Source organism: Oreochromis aureus, linkage group 7 (genome assembly GCF_013358895.1).
Source record: "Oreochromis aureus strain Israel breed Guangdong linkage group 7, ZZ_aureus, whole genome shotgun sequence".
NCBI lineage: Eukaryota > Metazoa > Chordata > Actinopteri > Cichliformes > Cichlidae > Oreochromis > Oreochromis aureus.
Genome location: NC_052948.1, coordinates 17,844,837 through 17,866,903, shown reverse-complemented (window position 1 = coordinate 17,866,903; position 22,067 = coordinate 17,844,837). Strand labels below are relative to the sequence as shown.

General features: G+C 41.2%; 2 protein-coding genes across 4 annotated transcripts in view; both read right to left on the bottom strand.

Annotated features, from left to right (window-relative positions):
* LOC116332621 (PDZ domain-containing RING finger protein 4-like) overlaps nt 1–16,649 on the bottom strand; it is a 112,953-nt gene extending 96,304 nt beyond the window's left edge. The window contains exons 1-2 of the mRNA XM_031755632.2: nt 15,759–16,649; nt 15,547–15,630 (exon numbers count right to left, since the gene is read on the bottom strand). Of these exons, the coding sequence (XP_031611492.1) occupies nt 15,547–15,630; nt 15,759–16,160 (486 nt within the window). The 5' untranslated portion in view covers nt 16,161–16,649. The remainder of the gene's footprint in view (nt 1–15,546; nt 15,631–15,758) is intronic.
* A 1,294-nt stretch (nt 16,650–17,943) lies between these two features.
* The window catches only part of cntn1a (contactin 1a), a 60,111-nt gene continuing 55,987 nt past the window's right edge, over nt 17,944–22,067 (bottom strand). For all 3 annotated transcript variants that reach the window (XM_031755686.2, XM_039614627.1, XM_031755688.2), the window contains exons 21-24: nt 21,843–22,029; nt 21,573–21,685; nt 21,306–21,462; nt 17,944–20,144 (exon numbers count right to left, since the gene is read on the bottom strand). In XM_031755686.2, coding sequence (XP_031611546.1) covers nt 20,068–20,144; nt 21,306–21,462; nt 21,573–21,685; nt 21,843–22,029 — 534 coding nt within the window. In that variant the 3' untranslated portion in view covers nt 17,944–20,067. The remainder of the gene's footprint in view (nt 20,145–21,305; nt 21,463–21,572; nt 21,686–21,842; nt 22,030–22,067) is intronic.

Genomic DNA, 22,067 nt, shown 5'->3' with positions numbered 1-22,067 from the left:
AAAAACCTACATCACTGCAGCCGGGACAATAGATCAAAAGAGGCATCAATAAATAATTACATTTAAATGTCTCTTAATGAGTGGAGTTTGCTGACTTGGCCAATGTTTATGACCTCTGATGAAACTGTACGCACAAGGCATCCATAATACAGAATGTCATTAAAGACTGGCCTGTTAATGGCTCTCAGTGCTCTGACTGCCATGATAACAGCATCCTCAATTACACACTGACGACATGCTAGACCTAGAAATGCAAACACACTGATAATTCCTCGGAAATGTTTTTTGGCCTCGGCACAGCAGCTTTGCATTTATTATTGTAATTACGCATTTTATGGTATGGGATTAGGGGAATCGTTTTATTAGGTGCTTTTACTAAAAAAAAAAAGACAAAGGAAAAAAGAGCAAGAAGGGTGGGTTTACCCAAAACTACCACAAAATCATGAAAACTTTAGTACTAGCTTGTTTTCCAAAGAGTTTGACAGGAAGTGAAAACTGTTGACAGCAGCTAGATGTTTGGATTGCATAGACGGAAGAGGTGTTACTACTGAATTTTTTTAGATATCTTCTTTTTATGCTGAGAATCCAAAAAAGTCTTATTCCCCTAAAATAGATTTGGGTAGGAGGGAAAAAAAATCAAAGGGGCAGATTTCTCAAAACTTGGACAAGTAAACCCAAACACTATCTGCGTATATAACACGAGTGAACAGGCCCTTTAAATTCAACCTTTCGCAATCACTCATGTCAAATAATTTAAGTTAGATTTTATATAAATATATGTGTCTGTGTGTGTGTGTGTGTGTGTGTGTGTGTGTGTGTGTGTGTGTGTGTGTGTGTGTGTGTGTGTGTGTGTGTGTGTGTGTGTGTGTGTGTGTGTGTGTGTGTGTGTGTGTGTGTGTGTGAACCTTGACAGAACTTGCAGACGAGAAGTCAAACACATGGCGGAGGAAACAAAGAGCGTTTAATCCGAGCGTGTTTGGCGCTCTGAGGTACACTGGCCTCTTATCTACATGGCACCTTCTTAATTATTCATCGAGGTGCGTGCGTGTGTGTTTATGTCTCACGTGCTAAGGCCTGTAAGGCTTTGTGAAATGATGAGCATGATAAGAAACATGAAACAGGTGCAGCAGCGGCACAGCACAGCATGTGGCCACACACAGACACAATCAGACATGCACAAGGGTAAATACATGCACATGTCACTGATAGCCAGCTGTGTGCTATAAAGCACAAAGGAGTGTATCAGTCTGATGGTGTCATGCAGGAAGCGGGTGCAGGGAGCTGAGAAGACAAAAGGGTGACTGCTGTTAGAGTGCTGCGGCTCATTTTTACACTTTCATTACGGCACGCACAAACACACGTGCACGAACACACAGACTCCTACAGCCACTTGTAGAACAATGTGCTGTCTGCTATTGTTGACAAGCCAAGAGCATTCTGTTACCTCCAACTACACACACACACACACACACACATACACACATGTACTTCCTTCAATGTCATGGATATTTATCACTATAAATAATGAATGCGATGTTGTGGGACTGTGCGGTTACCAAAGCACTACAATGCTACACATCAGAGGGAAGTGCAGAGCCGTGTTTGGTGAAGGCTCACTGAAGCAAAAAAACTAAAATGTGAGCAAATGGAAGGAAAAAGGAAGGTACTTCGAATGGGCACTGAACCAGCTCATCAGTAGAAGTGGTCACCAACAGTAAATAAATAAATAAATAATAAGGTTCAACCATGGAAAAACCAACCGTTTGCCTTTGAGACTGACCTTGTGACTGCACCAATAGCTACAATAGATAATAATGTTATGAGACAGCAGCACACTCACTCTATATTAATGAAAATAAGAAGATAAATATGAGAAATGTTAAAGCCACCTCACGCTGAACCAGAATGCTGACAAGATACAGTGACAGACAGACAACAGGATTTTTTAAATCTTTATGTAGACCAGAGTTCTCCAAAAATAGCTGGTTCTCACATTTACTTTATTCTTATATTTGCAAGAATTCTGCATCAATAAAAAAAACAGCACCACAGTGATATGATAGGTGGCTCTTTCCTGACAGAGCAAGTACATTATAGCCCATTAAGAAAGCAGAGCAGTGATTGAAAAGTGACTGATGGCAATCCTCTCCTCATGTACTGACATATGCTCTGCTTCCAAAGGGACCAGCTGCTGCTCTCACAGGGTAGAGGTTCTCCTCGTAGACTGTGGAACCACCAAAGCTTAGGAAGCTGCATGGTGTTTAACCTGTGACAGCAGGATCATTGTGTTTTGTTTTGGGGGTTTTTAAACTGGTAACTGGGACAGATTTCTATACTGTTGGGTTTTGCACAATAGGATGCAATTTTCTTTGTAACCTGCTCACACTGACAGTAAGGCCTGACAGTATAAACCTTGGTGTAAATAAAAAAAAAAAAAAATCACAACACTGTTACTTCTCAAGGGGTATAACATGTAACCGAGCTTTCAAAAAGCAGAGATGCTGCAGAAATATATGGTAGGGGACAAATGTGTTTTCTCAACATTAAACCATTTAAGCCATCATTAAATTACATATCTAATTGCATAATATTATGTCTTCAAAAGCTGCGTTTGACAGTCCTTCACTTTTCCTGCTGGTATGCTCTTACTGCTTGTTTACACTAAGTTCACATAAGTCAGCTCCTAGAGCGTCCTCAGCAAAGCAACACTACACTGGGTATTTTGAACCTTCTACATGCAGACTGAACTGGAGTATTGCATGGCTGACTGTCTTGCAAATCTATGAAAATACATGTTCAGATATGTAGACTGACAAAGCATTAGTTGTTCTATGACTAAAGCTTCAAGGCAGCATTTTGAACATTTTTTTTCTGAAATGATTTCCAAGTATTTTGACATGAGTAACACATTAGTTAATAACATGCCACAAACCTGCCCCAACCACCATCATGACATTAGCTGCAGAGCAAATAAGTCATTCAGTGCATTCACTCACACTGCAGATAATTAGATTTTAGTTGTTCCGTGTGACCAACGCTGAGCCCTCATCTTGGGCCCAAATGCTGCCACTGACAAGAGGTAAGATTAAAGGAAATGCAAGATAATGACTTGGCTCACTTCTGAGACTTAATGTGCGGGAGTCGTGGTGCGGTCTGCATTTGAGGATATCCTCTTATCACCTCATCATACTTCAACATCAAACAAGGAAGGCAAAAACAGGAGACAAAGATAATTCTGCCATGCCTCATTGGGCTGAGAGATGCATTGCAATTTTCTCCACACGAGGAGATTATGCTTAATGGTTTCTCATCTGTTGATGAGAACATCGTGCTTCCATGCACAGCAGGTCAGCACCGAGTGTAAGAATTATTACAACACACCGGGAGATGTGAGGGTGCTTTGCTGTGGGTTGTAGGAGCCTTGCGTTGTGACAGAAACATGTGCTGGGAGGATAAACTACAAGCTTGCCTGGTTAAAGACAACTAAAGAGGTTACTTACACTTCGCTCGCTGCTTTAATCCAAGGAATTGAGCAAAAACCCTCCCCCAGCCCCTATGGCTGGATGGAAATGTATGAAAAATAGGCCTGAATTGGCCCAGATAGCAGCCATCCATCAGCACAGTGACAGCGGCAGGTCTCCCACTTTATTGTCCCTGACTCTAAGGGTGTGAAGTAAGATGGTCAGAGTTGGGCTCAGATAACTCCAACCACCCTGAACTCTGCCATACATCACTCAGGAAACAATACAGTGTCTGATCATTAGACACCCTCACTGTACGTAACACCAAATGGAAAGTATATCAACCAGCCAAACCCAGCAGGCCCTTAAGACGGCACTGCATCCCATAGTCATCCTCACAGAGTAAACATAGTCATAAAATCCCCATAGAAGAGCCAATTATGGCAGGAACCTGACATCTCCTTGTCGTAAAAGCTACAGGAGGCCGTAACTATCGGACAGAACGTAAAATATAGCCAGTTGTTATTGCCGCCCATTTGTGGCGATTAAAAGCTACCCTGGAGACCTGTGGTACCGGGTAAGGAGGGCATTCTGAATGCCTTGCCTCACCGTATGGCACAGCTCCGCGAGGCCTCTGGAGGGAGCTCCCTGTGCCAGGCAATCCTCTCTGTGAATGCCTGATTTATCACCAGCCGTCCACAGCTAATGTACCCGGCTCTGTGGCACTCATGGTTGGCCCACATTTGATAGAAGCCTGCTTTATTATTATCTGTATTGGCATCGAAGAGTGAGCAGCTTGTATTATTCATAAGATCACCCGCATTTCCTCATTGAAACATGAGATACATTATGCAGAGTGCAAATGCAGCTTTGATTTATGGCCTTTGGTTGTGTACAAACATACACATTGATAAGATGGAAAGACCTTTGAAATAATGTAGCTATGTAAAGCACAAAAAAAAAAAAAAAAGAGGCTGAAAATGGAATAAAAATTCCAAGACCACAGTACCAAAATGATGAATCACGCTGCCTGCGCCGCAGCAAAGAACAGCAAGTTGCCCATCCAAAGGCAGCTGAGTCAAGACAAAGAGAATACCAAATTACACAATCGCTCAATACGCTACTGGATGAGGATGAGAAACAAACGCTTATTAAATTCTCTTACAATGAACAAAAACATTGTCTCACCATTCGTTTTCAGCATGTGGAACCCAGAGCCAATTAAACAGGCTTAAAAACAATAAGGACTAAAGCTGCTGTCTGCAACAGGGGGCCAACTATTCACTTTGATTAGCCACAGATTGCTAGCTGACATCGATTTTAGCCCTCCCTCTGTTGGGAAGAGGAAATTTCTGTCATTTGTATAGACGGAGATTTTGTCTACTTCCAAGGCATTATCTCAAAGGAAACAATCATGCGTGTGAACAAAAATAGATACGATCAATATTTCTTGCTTTTTGCCTTTTCTTTTGTTTCTTTTCTCTTTTTTACACACACACAACTTCTTTTTCGATCTTCATTTCCCTCCGTCTACACACATATGCAGCCAAAACACACTCACATTCACAGCTAAACACCTCAAATCACCCTCATCAGTAATCTGTGACTGTTCCGGGCTCTGATAGTCCAAGGCTATTGATTTTACAATGCAGCAGCATTCAACAGTCATTTGCAGTGATGAGGGAAGACAATCGTAGCCAAATCATCCCCGGCATTCATTAGGAGGCTAACGGGAGGAAACTAACTAGTGAGACTCTATTGAAACTTAATCAACAACTGGTGCAAGCTAATGGGGAGAACAACAAGCGAGTCTGTCCTCGGGTCCCTCCGGCATGTCACTGTAGGCAGTAGAAGTTGTTAAACAAGCAAAAATCTAAACCTCAAAGTGTTTCGTTCAGCTGTCTATACCACATGTTTATGCAGAGATCCTATTCTACTTCTGCGTCTACACCCACCCTGTGACATATGTAACACAAAAGGCAAGGTAGCGTGCGGTTACGTGAGGGGCCATATGATCCACTTGATACGAATGCACAGAAGAGAAGCAGAGTCCACGTCTTAGATGAGTCATACTGGGAGAAAGATTAGAAATGAGATAGAGAGAAAGAGAGCACAGCACCACCAAATCCTTTCAAGTACTGGAGAGATGAAGATCTTCTGCATAGCACTTATGCACAGACACAATTCAGGATTAAAAACAGTACATTTCTTAAACATCTCTAAAGTGTATGCATAATTTAAAAGAATTTCAGAGTATTATTTATAATGGTTTTGGACTGTTGCTGATGGCCGCAGTTGGCGAGGAAGAGCTGTGAGAATCAGACACACATAGCTGTCACATGTGCAGCCAAACATCAATCATTCACATGAAGCAATCTATCTTAATGAGATTAAAAACTGCAAATCGGGAGCACTACCAACATCTGTACGGGTTTGCCAATAACCATGAGACACAGCGTACACGTGTGTGCTTCCTGCCATCTGCTGGTTAGATCATGCTGTTACGCTCCCTACACTGCATTCAGCTGTCGACTTGTCCACCACGGTGGATGCTTTTGCTTTTGCTTATGCTTAATCTGCCAATCAAGGGCCCCCGATAATGAGAAACGCATGACGTACAAAAACAATGTGCTCTCAATGCGGGCAAGCGGCGGCGAAGCCAACTCCAATCTGGAGCCCCGAGATACTATCAGATGTAGTGAGTGATAAGCGTGCCTCTTTGTTAGCACAACCAGATGGAGGTCTGGTACCAACACCAGTGCTGTGACCTCAACATGCTGACTCAACACCACCAGTTTTGTACTGTGGTCGAATATATCTGGCTCACTATTGGCAGCAGTTACACAAACACACACACGCACATGGAGATTGGTATCAGCCTCCTTCCCTACACGGTGGAGATCAATTAGCAGGAAATGAAGCAAAGAAACACTGACGTATGTGGCCTGCTCTGTGAGCACACCCTGCAAATTTTAAATCGTACACACATGTCAAACTCCCACACTCTTACGTATAAACACGTGTGATATTTGTTGTAATATCCCTTTTGATATAAATGCTAACATTTTGCCAAACAATATAAATATGAACATAAGAAGTCAAATTAGGATGTAAAATGAAATCTTCCACAAGTGGAACTCAATGAGCCCACATGATGATCTATAATAACTATAACAGCACCGATAATGTGGTCAATGGCTATGAAATGACTACATAATGCTTATGATTTCAATTATCTGTTTGTGAAAAAAAGAACACTGAAAAAGGTCTGCTTGAAAGAATCACTCTGCTTTCTAGATGGTGAAACTATCAGGATTAAAACTCCTGCTTTATCTGCGGGACAACAGCAATCATAACGAATATTTATAGTCAATTTCTCTCTAAGTCCATTTAGCTAATTACAAACCTCCCTCTGTTTCAGCAGCAACATGAAGGCAATGATTGGAATAGAATTAGACTGCTCTATCTGGCTGCAAAAAGTAACACGCTAAGCCTGTCACTAACTAGTTCCTAAGAGGTCGCGCTACAGCGAGCAAACACCAATTTCTGGCTATTACTGAAAGAAGCTACTCACTCACTGTAATCAGAAAAGACTTTAGACTGGTGTTCTCTGCAAAGACTTTTGTATTGTAACTGTTTGAAGTCTTATTTTCTGTAAAAATGTGATAAACCAAGTTCTTAAGCTGGAAAAGATCGAACAAATCCATCTTTTTATAGGGTAAGATTTCTGGAAGAGTAGCTTTGGGTTTTTTTGTGAGGTACACAATAATGAGCTGTGATTGTTATTTTGGCTGCTCAGAGGTCAAACAAAAGCTATTTAAGTAAAACGTCTTTATAGTCACAAACAGACAATAGGAGCATTTAAAGGAGTGGTTCTGCTTTGCGGTCTTGCTGAACATGAGATTGGGACTCAGTAAACAGCTAGCCATCCAATTATTTTGGTTAAAAAAACATTTTTTTTTAAAGGTAGAGCTACAACGATAGAACGCTCCACCAGACAGCAGGTGCTTTTAGTTTTAATGACTTAAATAATGGGTCTGTTTTATAGCAATACAGCAGGAAAGATTATGTTCATTTTCATTTTCCTTGAGCCCCTGTGTTATATTTTAAGAGCTTTTGATGTTCTTGTTTGTTATAATGCCAGGAATAATGAGACTCACAATGATAGTGATGTTATCTGCTTTTTATACAGAAACATCATTTTCAGGAAGGGCATCCATTATATTAGCCAACCTGATGTCAGGGTAAAAGTGAAAAAAATGATGTGGCAGGCTAGTCCAGTTTGCCAAATTTCCATTGCAGCAACTGATGGACTGAGATATGATGTCCTACAGCTGTTCTACTGGATACAGATCAATGGTATCAGTTCCTCCATCCTCCAGGAACTCCCTGCACACTCTAATCAGATCAGGCTTATATTGTTGTACACCAGAAGGAACCCAGGACCCGCTGCACCAGCATAGGGTCTGACAGTGGGTCCAAGGACTTCATCTATATGCCTAATGGCAGATATGGTGCCACTGGCTAGGCTGTAGAGGTCTGTGCGTCCTTCCATTGATATGCCTCCACAGACCATCGCTGACCCACCACCAAACCAGTCATGCTGAACGATGTTAACAGGACTGCTCTGGCAGTGCTCATCCTGTTCCTCCATGCAAAAAGGAGCAGATACAACTCCTGGCGATGGGTTAAGACCCTCTTAGAGTAACTGCCTGTCTCCTGGAATTTCCTCCATGCTCTTGAGACTGTGCTGGGAGACACAGCAAACCTTCGCAATGGCATATATTGATTTGTCATCCTGGAGGAGTTGAAGTACCTCTGCAACCTCTGCAGGATCCAGGCATTGCCAGTAGTGACACTGACCCTAGCCAATTGCAAAACTAGTGAAAAAACATTCAGAAAAGATGAGGAGGGAAAAAATGTAACTATATAACCATTCTTGTTTTGGGCGTAGTCTCATTGTTGCCGCTCTAGTTCACCTGTAGTTAATTTCATTTACGCCAAAGCAGCTGAAGTTTCACTGACTTGATGCTGTACTCTTTTTCCTATCACAAAAGGATAGCTATCACAAAAGACCGATGATGATAAACAATCACAATTCCTTTAAGATCTGTCTCTCTGTGCCCGTGTGTGTTAGTTTGTGTATCATCTGCGTTGTTGAGCTTATGCATATGTGCGTGCATATCTAAAAGAAAAAAGAATCGAATATGCTAATGTGTGTGCAGGTTTAAAACAAAATGTTTCACTGTTTTTGTATCCAACACAGGCGAGTGTTGGCCTTCAAAATGGAACGAAACTCCAAAGGGTAGTTTTGTTTTGATCCCTCATCTTGGCAGGCGCACAGTGCCATGCCAGTGTTTGCTAATACCCCGAACGCACCTGGCATATTACACAAGCTTATATCCCATTCCTCAACACCTTCCTAATGTACTGCACTGGTCTTCCCTTGTACAGTTGGTTCTCTGAGTATATGGAAGCCTCTGCCCAGATGTAATTAAGCCCTAATCCTCCTGCTGACAAAAGCAGAGGCAGTCTTAATTCAGTTTGCGCATCAATGTGCAGCACAAAGTCTGCAGGAGGCTTTGAGAATATGATGCATGTCCAGTGAAAGGCCAGAGGTGATGCTGTGATCTTGTCTTATAAAAGCCATAATGCACGGTCGAGGACAATCCACAGAGGCCTTTCAAACACTGGGTTCATCTGTAATGAATTCAGCAGTGGGAGGCTTCAATTTTGCCTCCAGGTCTAACCACAACATTACCTCATTACACTCTCCTTACAACCTTTGCAGAGAACCATGATGCAAGAGTGACCACTGCGGCGAGCATGTGTATGTACAGACACACAGCTGTTTGTGTACACAAAAGCACGATGCTGACTCAAGGCTTTCAGTGTAATCTCCCTATAACAGCTGTAGTTACATGTGGTTAAGCCACATGTTTATCAAGTCTCCAGGAAATCAGTGGCTCTGTGTGAGTTCAAAAGGCATCAGGTAACTGACTAACCAAACCCCCCAGTGATGTTAAAGATGGGAACAGAGGGGGCGACTGAATTAGGATTTGACCACAGATGCTCAGTGGTTGAATCAGCTTCACGTCGAGCAATTTTCTCGACTGCTTGGTTGCACGAGAGCTGTTGTGTACAAAGAGTTTCGTGGCATCAATGGCAAGTGAAGTAGGAGGCACAGGCATGTACATCTGAGTGTGTCAAAACCAGGATGTGTATTTGTACTGCACTTGTTTGTTTGCACATGTAATGACTGTAAGTAAGCACTGGCGCATGAAAGTCATTTTTCAAACACCCCAGTGGGAAGCGACCTGGAAATTTCATCAGTTTCTTTTCAGCTTCCTAGTTTACAGTCTCTTTGACACAAGGCTCTTTTCCAGATGTTGGCTGCTGAATCCTGAACTTATACAGCCTACGGTTTACAGTCATTAAAGTGTGAGCAAAGCCAAGTGCTCTCCCTTCTGGATGAATGAAATGATCAATCACTCCAGTCACTGTGTGCTTCCTGTGGTACACCTGAGAGCAAAGCTACAGTACAGGAATGAGCTGCCATATGAAATCTGCACACCTGATAGGCAAAAACCTCAGTCCCTCGAAAAAACTTAAAATTAAAAAAAACATGTTTTTCATTCCTGATTACTTTGGGGGCTTTAAATTATTCTTTTAATTTTCTAAACAGCCGCTAATATTTAAATATTTTACTTTCATACTAAAATAAATAGCCTTTCTCAGATATTTTACAAAGACGTGCAGATAAGTCTTAAAAAGCATCCTTCATACTCACTGTTGTTTTGCTGATTTGCCTACCACAATCTGACAGCTGAGGTCAAGTATAAATAAAATATCAACAGAAAACTGACCGTCATAACTTTCATCAAGGCTTCATAATCAAAAAGGACATTAAGGTGTAAAAATAAAACAGCTGTACCCACAGACCAGGCTCGCCAACATTTCACCGACATTTAAAAAGGGCCCCTTTCAGCAGGTAGGCACAAGCTACCCATAGTGCCCCTTCTTAGCAGCGTGGTGGTCTTTAGCAGAAGGTTTTCTTTTTCACACCTCCTGCTTAAAACAACAGACCAAGACAGCTAAAATAAACTATGCACACAAGCACACACACACAAAATGTTTTACATTCAAAGTTTTTGGTTGGGTCTAAATACACACCCTTGGAATCTGGAATATTCTAATCTCAATATCTGCCTCACAGCTTTGGAAAAACATCTCATTTGCCAAACCAACACCTAAGAAAACACAGCAAATTCCCTCAATTAACAGAATTTCCTATAAATATGCAGAGAAGTCAGACTACGACATTAAGCAAGACATCGACTAAAAGTTTAATTTAGGAGCTAAGCGCTTATCTATGTCAAATATCTACAAGCAGAAAATTTTAAATTAATCCAAAACAATATTTTGTTTTGCACAAAGTTTGTGTGTGTCTGTCAAATTGGACAGGAAATAGGAAATGGTGAACAGGGCGGTCCCTCTTTCTCACAGCAGAAGAACAAACACTTTAAGTGGTATAAATTCTGCGTAAATGGCATACCAAACAGAGCAGAACAGGTACTGGGAAAGAAAAAAAACTCTAGAGGGCTAAAGCATACAAAACATGGCGTCCTATATTTCCACTACTTCTATGCAGTACTTAAAAAGATTGATTGACTCAATATCTGTATCAGCCAAGCCCAAGTTTTCTAAATCTGTCACCTTTAAGTGAAGAAGTGAAGAAGCTATAAACCAATAAGTAAGCTATTTTCTCTGAATAAAGGCATTTTTCCTCCAGTTTATCCCGTTTAGGCAAAGTCTTTTGGGAATTGGAGCACAAGGAGATTATAAAACTGTCTAGACATGCAGTAAAAACATGGGTAAAACTGTTGGCCCAACCAATGTCACCATCAGACGTCTGCCATTGCAACATACAAAAATGTGTTTTTTCTATATTTCTCAGGTAGTTTTTTCATTCAACCCGGCCAGCAGTTTTACTTCCAAGGAAAAAAGACATTCACCCATTTAGCAACCTATTTGGGAATGCAAAATAGATACAAAAAAATCAAAATTAAACTGACATGAAAGTAGATTTTTCTCTTATTGTGAAGCAATCTTGTCATCTTTTGTTATGGAAGCAAACAGACCGAACTGCTTTCGTCTCCCTGCTGTCACGCAAGACAGGATTTTGATGACACTGATACTTAAGTTGTGTACTCTCCATTCTTTTACTCTTTTTGCCCTTTTCTCTTACTATAAACAAAAAGGAGAATTAGCCGGATCTCTTGAGGCCACTGCACTCCCACTCTTAACCAGTTTAAAAGGACTTCAAGAAAAAGAAAAAAAGCCTTCCCTGAAATGTCACGGGCACAGTATTGGTCAAAAGCGTAGATCTGAGGGTCCTGGTTTGAGACAGGAGGCATGGTGGGACTGTTTTACTGTACCTCAGCTGTGGTTTCATTTGTATGTTTATCTGGCTTTACACAAGCATGGGGCAAACTTCATGGGGAAATGAATGTTGCTGTGTTTTTGTAATGCTGACTAATCCTGCTGCTGTTTCAGTGTCGTGCCTTACTTCCATTATCCCTTTTCAACATAGCAAAACTGTCAGCCTGACTCGAAGTCACCGACTGGATTCAGTGTCAGGCCAGTGAGCACACAATCAGTTGGATTAGATCAGTTCACCTCTGAGTTGCATGGAAAAATGCAGTGTGACTTGCATAAAGTCACAATCTTAACCGCCATCCAGTGCCACCTCACAATTTTTTTTCTGTCTTCTTTCTTCCTCTCTTTCTTTCTTTCTTTCTTTCTTTCAAATACAATACTGAACAAATCGGCAAGCTGTTGTCTGCAGGAATGATCAAGATCACTGACCAAGAAAAACTGGCATCTGAGTATTTTCCATTACAAAAGTCTCCTTCATTACTGAAAGATTATTTTCATAAAAGCTGCAATCTAGGCTTCAGCTTTCCACATCATAATGAAGTGAAACCAGGATTTGATCTTGCATTAGTTACATTTGCTGTTACTACCTATAAACTTGGGGTTTAGATAAGAACAGAGAAAGTTTCCCATGACAACGCCATCTGAAAATCTGAATCAACTTACTACTGAAAATACTAACTTTTAATTTAAGTGAAACAATTGAGAAATAACAAACTTAACAAGAAAGTGACATCCCATCCTTATTCCATAGGGTTTAAAATGATGTCACTGATGTTGGATAAGAAGCCCTGGCTCGCAGTCTTCGCTCTAATTCATCCCAAAGGTTCTTTATCGTGTTGAGGTTAGGACTCTGTGCAGGCCTGTCAAGTTCTTCCACACCAGTATTGCTCATCCATGTCTTTATGCAGCTTTCTTTCTGCACTGGTGTGCAGTCATGTTGGAACAGGAAGGGGCCATCACCAAATTGTCACCACAAAGTGTCCAAAGTGTCTTGGTGCTAAAGCATTAGGAGTTCCTTTCACTAAAGTGCCGAGCTCAACTCCTGCAAATAAACTCCACACCATAATCCTCCCTCCACCAAACTTTACACTTAACCCAGTCAGACGAGTAGCGTTACCCTGGCAACCACCAAACCAGACTTGGTCTCTTAGACAAGTGTGATTTGTCACTACAGAGAACATGTCTCCACTACTATAGAGTCCAGTGGCGGCATGCTTTACACCACATCCAGCGTTTTGCATTGTACTCGGTGATGTAAGGCTGAGATGGAGCTGCTTGGCCAGGGAAACCCATTCCATGAAGCTCTCTATGCTCTCTTCTTGAGCTAATCTGAAGGCCACATGAAGTTCGGAGTTATGGAGCAATTGACTCTGCAGAAAGTTGGTGACCTCTGTGCAAGATGCACCTCTGCATCCACTGTGACTTTATGTGGCCTACTGCTCAATGGAAGAGTTACTGTCGTTCCCAATCAGTTCCACTTTGACATAATACAAATAAATATACTGTAATACCACTAAGAGTTGACTATGGAATACTTTATACACCTATGGCTATGGAAGTGATTGGAACATCTGGATTCAATGATTTAGATTGGTGAGCACTTTTGGCAATATTATCGCCAAAATAAGAAAAGCATTTCTTATATCTCAATAAGCTTTTTGGAGCGTTGTCAGATCATGCTTAGATAACATGGGTCATCCAGACTTGTGGAGCCCATACCTGTTTATTTATCCTGTCAGTAAAGCAGAAAAATATTAAACAAAATGTAAGTTAGTGATATAAATTTAAAATAAATGGAAAAAAGAGGCATCTTGATTAGTCTTAGTTTTGCACACTATATGTACCCATCAAGGGTAAAAGATGTATTTCAAACATATTTCTTTTACCCAGGCTCATAATGAGAAGGGTTTTGTTTTACCTCCTTTGTCTGAAATGAGAGAACCACTGCTTCAATAACTTGCAACACATTTTCCATTTTAGCACTACATGTGTGCAATTCTAGGATGGAAAACGTGACAGGCATAACTAAAGGGGCTCAATAAAGTGTCATTAGGCCTGCTTTCCAACCACACAAAGAGGCCTTTGACGACCCATAACTTCTGCTGGGATGTTTACTAGTCGCCCAGCTGCATTGTCCACGCAGACAGAAGACCCATCGCTTTTCCAGCAAAGTGGATTTCCTCTAAAATTGAAAACCATGTTTTATGAACAGCAACCCAGCGCTCCAAAGTATTGGAAAATCCATTTGGAAAGAAAAAGAAGCAAACAAACGGTGAAAAAAACTATTAAAAGACATATTAGAAAGGAGTATTTAAACAAAAAAAAGAAAGAGAGAGCTTAAAATAGATGCTGTGTTGCTGCCCAGGGCTGGCAGAGGAGAGTTTTCCACATTAATCAAAAGTGAGTCTGTTGCACTCTGAGCATGCTGCAGGCAATTAGAGAGATACTTTACGTGACCATTACCACGCTTAAACCCATCCACCTCCACCAGCAGCCCAAACACAACACAGTCCCTGGCCATAACACAAACTTTCAGGTTACCTTGTGAGCTTACCAAAAACAAGAGCTTAATGTTAGATTTGGAAGCGACGGGCTTAATAAACCTCTGTAGCAGCAAAGACGCAGGAGCAGTTACAAAGCGTGTCCACGCAGCTTAGCTCATCAATTATATACTGACACAATTGTGAGCAATTACACATAAATTACACCCAGGCTGGAGAAAACACATTACAAAAACAGGCATTTAACATTTAATCCAAACTGCTGACGACAGAAGTGAGAGTGGGCTTTTTAGTTTTTCTTTCTAGCAGAGCTGCAACAATTAGTGAGCAGAGCCATCAGTCGTTCTCCCAGAAAATTAACCAAACCTCATTTTAAGGGAAATGTCAAAACATTGAAATTCCAGTCTTTCCAGTCGTTTCCGCTGCAGACTGATTGACTGATTTTTATTTGAGATCTGACGAGATACTTGAAGATTGAACCTTGTGGCTTGGAAAATGGACGTTAATTTATTTAGAAGATAAACATTAATATATTAATAGCTTGTAAATGCATTAATAAGTGCACTTGCAACTCAATATAAATGTCATTCGGTGATTCTTTTGATAAGTTTCGACACTGGCCTACATTTTTTTGTAGGTTAAAAGATACAGAGGATACTATGATTAGTTGAAATGTGCATGAAAGTGATCAAGTCAATGCCTTTGTAAATAAACTTACACGAAATCAAAGTCCACACTACACCACTACACAAAAATGACAAATAAGCAGGAAGTGTGCGGAGAGAATACCTGCTACTGTATAAGCATTCTTCAGACAGACTGCTATCCCACAGTCAACATTTACTCAGAGAATGAACTTGCTGTGGGGTTAAAGCTGAGCAGAAGCAGCAGGTGAAAGACAGCAGGAGGAAACACATCCTTTCTCAACAACACCAGAAGTGTCTTAGTGGATACTACCAGATAGCACTTAATAATTCAAAAAGCACGTGCACTGTTGCTTCTGGGCATGTTAGATAAGCACTGTATGCTGTGAAGCTTTTTTTTTTAATGGATCAGCCACATTTACCGCACATGTCAGCAAAAGGGCTTAAAGCCTGAATATGACATTGACTGATAAGCTGTTATGGGCAGTGTGCTTCTCTTACCTGGTGTGCTTTGGTTTGACCCTGTGCCATTTCCTCATTATCTGATACCTTGCTCTCCATGTCAGCAGCTAGGCTGGAGTCACTCTAAATCAGTCAAATAAAACAACACAAACACACATTTAACAACAAAAAAAGTCCCACAGTGTTGTGTATTTCTCAACTGATAAATGACATTTTTTACACAACATAGCCTTAGAGAAATCATCTCTCACCTTGCAGTAACCAGCTAACTGTTCTGCAATACTGCGGATGTGCACCAAGTACTGGTTAAGCCTCCTTTGATACTTGAGTGCGTCGAGTTGAGCCTGGTTCTGCAGAGTTGACACCTGGGCTAAAAGGCACTGCTCCCTCCTGTTCCACCTGAGCCTCGCTATCCAGGCTTCGTGTTCCAAAGTTACGCTTCTCTCCTCCAAAGCATCGGCGACAGTGCGGAGCGCCTCCACACAGCAGTGCTCCCCTTTACTTACGTCCAGACCGGACAGCAGGAGACCGCATCCTCTCTGACAAACACCTTCACCGCGATGTGGCTTTGTTTGCGACTCCATCCCGCCTGGGGTTAAAACTTGGCTCTCTGGGTCCTTCTCCACACCAGCGCTCGGGCAATCAGCGCACATAGTTTGCCAGGGCAACTTTTGTACGCGGAACAACGAGTTCGGACGAAGTTATTCAAATTTACAAGTCTGGACACATGAAGGCGTGCGCGCACTGAAAAGTTTGAGCGATCTGGGTTGCTCTCGCTGAGCTGATGGGTTGCGCCACTTTTTTTCAGCACATGACAAATGTGAACAGCAAACTTCAGCCTCCTGACTTCCTGCTGATGTTTCTGGACAGGGTCGATATCTCTGTAACTTTTTCTCTTCACGGAGAGAATGAATTTAATACCAGTTATGTATGATGTGCAATAGTTATTTAATCTTATTTGATTATCCGTGAAAAATGTCCGTGTCAATTCCTTATCCTGTCATATATAAGTGAGCCTCATTTAAGGCTACATCAGCATGTTGGTATTTTATTTTGCGCATTTTCACTCGGTTTTGTGCAACTTCTCTTAATTGTAATGTGATTTCATGTGTTACTAACCTTTTCCAGCAGAGGTCGCTCAATATCCCACATAGTCTGAAACAATTAACTCCCTCCAGCTTTTCAATTAGGCAGTCCAAATGATGATTGCAGTTATCAGTTTGCTCCTCCTCCACTATTAATTCACTTTGCTTATTAGTACACTACAGTAGTTCTACAATAGTGAAAATAGTCTCAGGGGTGCCATGCTTCTTCACTGGAAATGCAGTTTATAGACATCTACATTAGTCCATGCAGCATGGCATGCAGTAGCCATCTCACACAGCATCACATTTCAGATCTCCCTGCAAGGCATTCTGTTTCTAGTCAGCTGTTGCACCGCTTTAAAGTGTGTTTTGTGTTTTCTGAGCTGTGAAAGAACTGGTGTAGATTTACAAAGGCAAAAGTCAAATCTGTCCACCTTTCTGTAGAAACTCATGTTTTATTTTTTCCCTCCATCACTCAGTGCAAATGAAATAGTAGCACTTTGTGGTGTAAATCTGTTTAAAAGAAGTGCTGCTACTTTTAAATGAATCCTGCTGTGATCTAGAAGACTCATCTAGACCACAGCACCAGACTTTAACAATTGCTGTACGTGTGTTTTGTGGAAAGTGTTACACGGCCACCTGGGATCGGGACCTGTCACAGAGGCCATATGCTTGAACTGATAAGCCACTAAATCGTGGCAGAAAAAAAAGTTATCTCTGTCTTTTGTTCTCTCTCTCTCTGAGCTGATTTCACAGGGGTAAAAAACTGTTAAGAACCCTGGGTGAAACAGCAAGATGGCCAAAAGCCCAAAAAGAATTCGACCTAATCCAAGAAAAGAAGTGATACCAATTTACTTTTCATCTGCTCGATACCTGATAGGACACAAAACTCAAACAGCTGTTTCTCCTTGAAAAAGTGGAACTGGCCTTATCTGCAATGGAGGGCAGAATGAAACACTATCTCTGATATATTTGGTACCAGCTTTGGTAAAGAAAAACTTTTTTTCTCTAGATAAAAGGGGGACAAACACAGAAACTGACAAAAACATGCCTATACATGACAGATGATGCTTTTGATTTTCTTACTTTACAGAGCATTTTAGAGCTGAAAGTCTGCTATACTCCTCGTGAAATGCCTGGTCCTATAAATAAAGAATTTGTATTTATCCGTGGTACTTTTACTTGAAAAACTACACTTTTTTTTGATGCCATGTTATGGACCTGTAATAGTAAATCATTTCAAATAATCAACTGAAAAGCAGTACAAGTCAGTTTTGGGGCATGTTGATGAGCATTCACTGAGCAGTTGCTGCAAGAATGACAAAGAAAAGAGCAGAACAGTATATGAATGTATAGTTAACTACACTTTTATTGTTCCTTGTCCAGCCAATGAGAGGTTTCAGTTTCATCCCTCATATATGCCATTCATGTCCAACGAAGCACTGAATTCCAGGAGGCAGCCAAACATGCTGCCACAGCCACCAATGATACTATCAAATCGCAGCCATTGCATGTACCCGACTGCGGGACCACTTCTGAACTCAAATGAGTGAGATTCCTTTAGTCAGTTTAAGATTTTCTCTCTCGCTTAGCAGCTAACGAACATATTAGTCTAGGATCTACTCCTTCTCTGACGTAAAGGGATGCCACTCAGGTATGGAATGTGTTTCACATGAAGCCGAGAGGCCGATAAGTCGCTATGATGTGGAAGTGTTGCAGAGTAATGTACCACTTGCTCTCCAATCTCATGCATGTTATAATTTTGAGCCGCTGCTTCTTCCAAAAATGTCAAAGTTCAAGGCATTCATGCATTTGGCAACTCTTTTTTTATGTTTTGTGGCATGAAGAAAAGTCAGGAAAAAGCACTTTGTGGTGGACATTGATATCGTCACAATGTAAGAAGCATGACCAACGTCAGTCACACAAGAGAGGAATCAGAGGAACTCAAAATCTACCGTTTGCTCCTCCAGTTGAGAGAAATAAACTCAGAAACTGTCCAACCAGAGCTGGGCGGAGACATACAAATATAATATTAAAAAACAAAAAATGACAATGTTTATATATCTCTGATCATATGTTAATAAAAAGACAAAAATGTATTCAGAATAACATCGTGAGCTTTGGATGAGCTCTTACAGCTGACTCGGATGGCTTTGCTTACCTTATGATTTTTAGAGAATGAAAAATGAAATAAACTGGATAACAGTTACAGGTGCTAAGCAAATGACCCTGTTAGAAAATATAAAGTAGCCACAGGTAATTCAGACATTGCACAATTATAGGAGGGCATGAACATCGCTACCATTCACTCTCACTGTTAATAGTGACTCGCACTCAAAGCCATAAACGAGAGATATTAAATGAAACTGATCACATTAAATAAAATGCCAACATTCGTTTACAAAGCACCAGGTGGTACCACTGAGGTCCTAATGATACAGTCAAAACAAAGTAGATTTAGTTTAGATCACGGGCGATGTTGAAGCTTTCAGTCTCGGTTGAACATCGATCTAAACGTTTCTGCAAAGCCTTCATCACAGTCACACACTGTTCGCCGCAGTTTTACATTTTAAACTTCCTTTAGATGTTGTTAGCATTTCCTGCTGCTGTGGGTTGGTTCCATTGGATTCTATATTTGAATATAAATGTGCCAAAATTAGAACACTTTGAGCCATTTCAAACGCCATCAACATGCACAGAGTTTAAAGTGGTATTAGTAAAGCTTATGTTACGGTTTGGAGGTAAGCAGCAATTGCAGGTTAAACCAATCAACTTCTCTTTAGAGAACACTGTTATACTAGACAGTAAAACAATATCAATTACTGATTACGTTTCAGCATGGCATCATCTGCTCATTTCTCTACCTGCGTCTGAAAGGATGCAGGCGGTTGAGATTTGATTTGACTGTGTCTCGTTAACAGAGGGTGTGCTTATTTTAAGAAAAAAAAATTCCACCGAACAGCAAGCCATGAAACACATTTTTTATAAACTCATACACTTACCCTTCACAGTTACTTGTTTACCTTATATTATGGAATGCACTGTAGGAAGAATTTTCCAGAACGTCACAGACCAAACATACAGCATCTTTATAATAAGAAAGAACAGCGTTGTGATTTAAAATGACCGAACAGCCAGCCTATGAAAAGTGCAGCGTTTGCACTTCGAGAATGTTTTAAAACAAGTTGCTGTGAAGGATAAGTGCAGTCATTTATATAAGGCATATTTTTAAAGTTGACAGAACTCCTTTGACTCTCCTCCAAAGAGGCCATTTTTTGTGGATAAATAAGGAATGTCTTTGTCCTTTTTCCAATTTTTCCATTTCTGTGTCCGTTTCCACAAACGTATTCCAGAGGAACGAGCCAGAACATGGCATCCCAGATTACAGGGCGGAACCGAAAGATTGTGGAAAGAGGCTCAAAGTCCTTGCAGGAGTCTCCTTCACAGGAAGTGAAGACAAAAGATGGCGCTACATTCAGAGGTTCAGGCAGAGGAGAGCCACAAAGAGCAGGGAGAGTACGCTGAGAGACTGGGCGGCCGAGACACCCCCACCTGACAGAGAAGGAGAAATGTAGGTATACCTTCATCAATAGATGGAACCTACAACAACAACAATGAGACTGCACATCACCCCTAACCATGTCGAGACACTGAGTGTCACTGTTGTGATTGCAAAATCAGTTTCAACCTGCTAGGTGATCAAACAGATTGTCCATAAACTGTAAGTAATCTTAATGACACCTGCCAGTATGCTTTTAATTATATTCTTATATATTTTGTCTTTGTCTCAGTATTTGCTTTGTATGTCACTGCAACACTTTGGCAACTTGCAAACATAGAAGATGTAACAGGAACGTTATTATTATTATTGTTATCAACATCCGGAAATACTGAAATACAGTACTCCCCACCAATCCTCATCCATCAAACTCAGGAACATGTTTGCAGTGTGAAGTGTGATATACCCCATCTGTGTGGATAATGCCTTAAATGCCCCTCTATTTGTCAGTGCCCTGCACTTGAAATCCCTCAAGGCTGAAATTTCCCGGTCTGTGAAATCACGCTGTCAGGTGGGGTCTGGACTGAATGATAAGGGATAAGGAAAACCACAGGAGGGGTTTCCTCTTCTCATCAAGATCAATTACAGAAGCTTAAGCTCTTCTATGCAGTCAGCCTGCCCCGTCAGTCCATCAGCCAGAGAGGGGATCCAGTCAGCGGGCTATCGAGGCTTTAGTCACGGGCCATCTTAGCTTTCCAATCTAAAGTATGTAACCAGAAGTGACAGCTCTGCTCTGGCCCATGGGAACCCTCTAGCTGTGACAAATGATAACCTACTGCAGACTCTGAACCTGTAATCCCACCAGCAACTGGCAGGTCAGGAATGAACCAGAGTGTCTTTCCCCACAGGAATATGGATTTTAAATGTCATCAAATGACTTAAGTCGTATTTTTTTCCTGTGAGTGAAACTAAACCTGGGTGATGATGGAATAGAATTTTCATGGGTGATTAGTTTCACGGAATAAGAGTAATTTAATCTAAAAAGATAACAATTCAAAAGGAATTTTGAAGGAATGTTTATCTCTTCTAAATTTGTTCTTTCAGGGGTTTTAAGCTACATTTAAGCACAATCAGACACCATGTTGACAGAATTAAACACAAAAGCCAACTTAGGAATCTAGGGACCTTAAATCAACTCAAAATCACTTTATTACCTGTGATCTGGACTGTGGTCGTAGCCCCATCTCCTCCTTCTGTGTGTGCCCGGACCTCCACCACATAGTTCCCATTTGGAGGTAGGGGAAGATCAATGTTTCGCTTGTAGGTGTTGTACAGAGTGCCTGTGGTTTGGCCCTCTGGCCTGTATAGTACCTGCGTATGCACATATGTATAATGCATATTAACAGAGAACAAGAAGGGTCTCAGCAGCTATTCTTTTTATTTCAGAGATGAAACAAGAGTGATGAAAAGATGAAACTCACTCGGTACCCTTCTATTGAGGACTCATTAGCCATCGGTTCCACTTGTTCCCAGGCAATATTTATTGACTGGCCCTTCACTTTTTTAGCTATTATTTTGGGGGCTCGGTCTGGTGCTGGTGAAGTTAAAACAAAGCAATCATGAATATTTGTATTTTTAAATGGCTCAAATCTTGTGTGTACAATGCACTGTTCTTACAGATACAACACTGTGAGCTGTTTCCAAGCACTTCTCTGTTAGTTAATGATAAACTACTGTAAAGCGCAACATACGGGGTTTCTTGGTTAGGACCCGGAAGTGGTGGCTGGGTGGCCCGTATCCTGCAGAGTTGTAGCCTCGAACTTCAATAATGTACTCTGTGTAAGGTCTCAGATTTTCTAGTTTAGTGTGGTTCTCCCTGCTAGACACGCCAATCGTCTCGGCCTGCCCTTCACTTTGACCAGATTCCCAGTACTTCACCTGGGAAACACAGACGCATAGGTGAGACTGCAAGGATT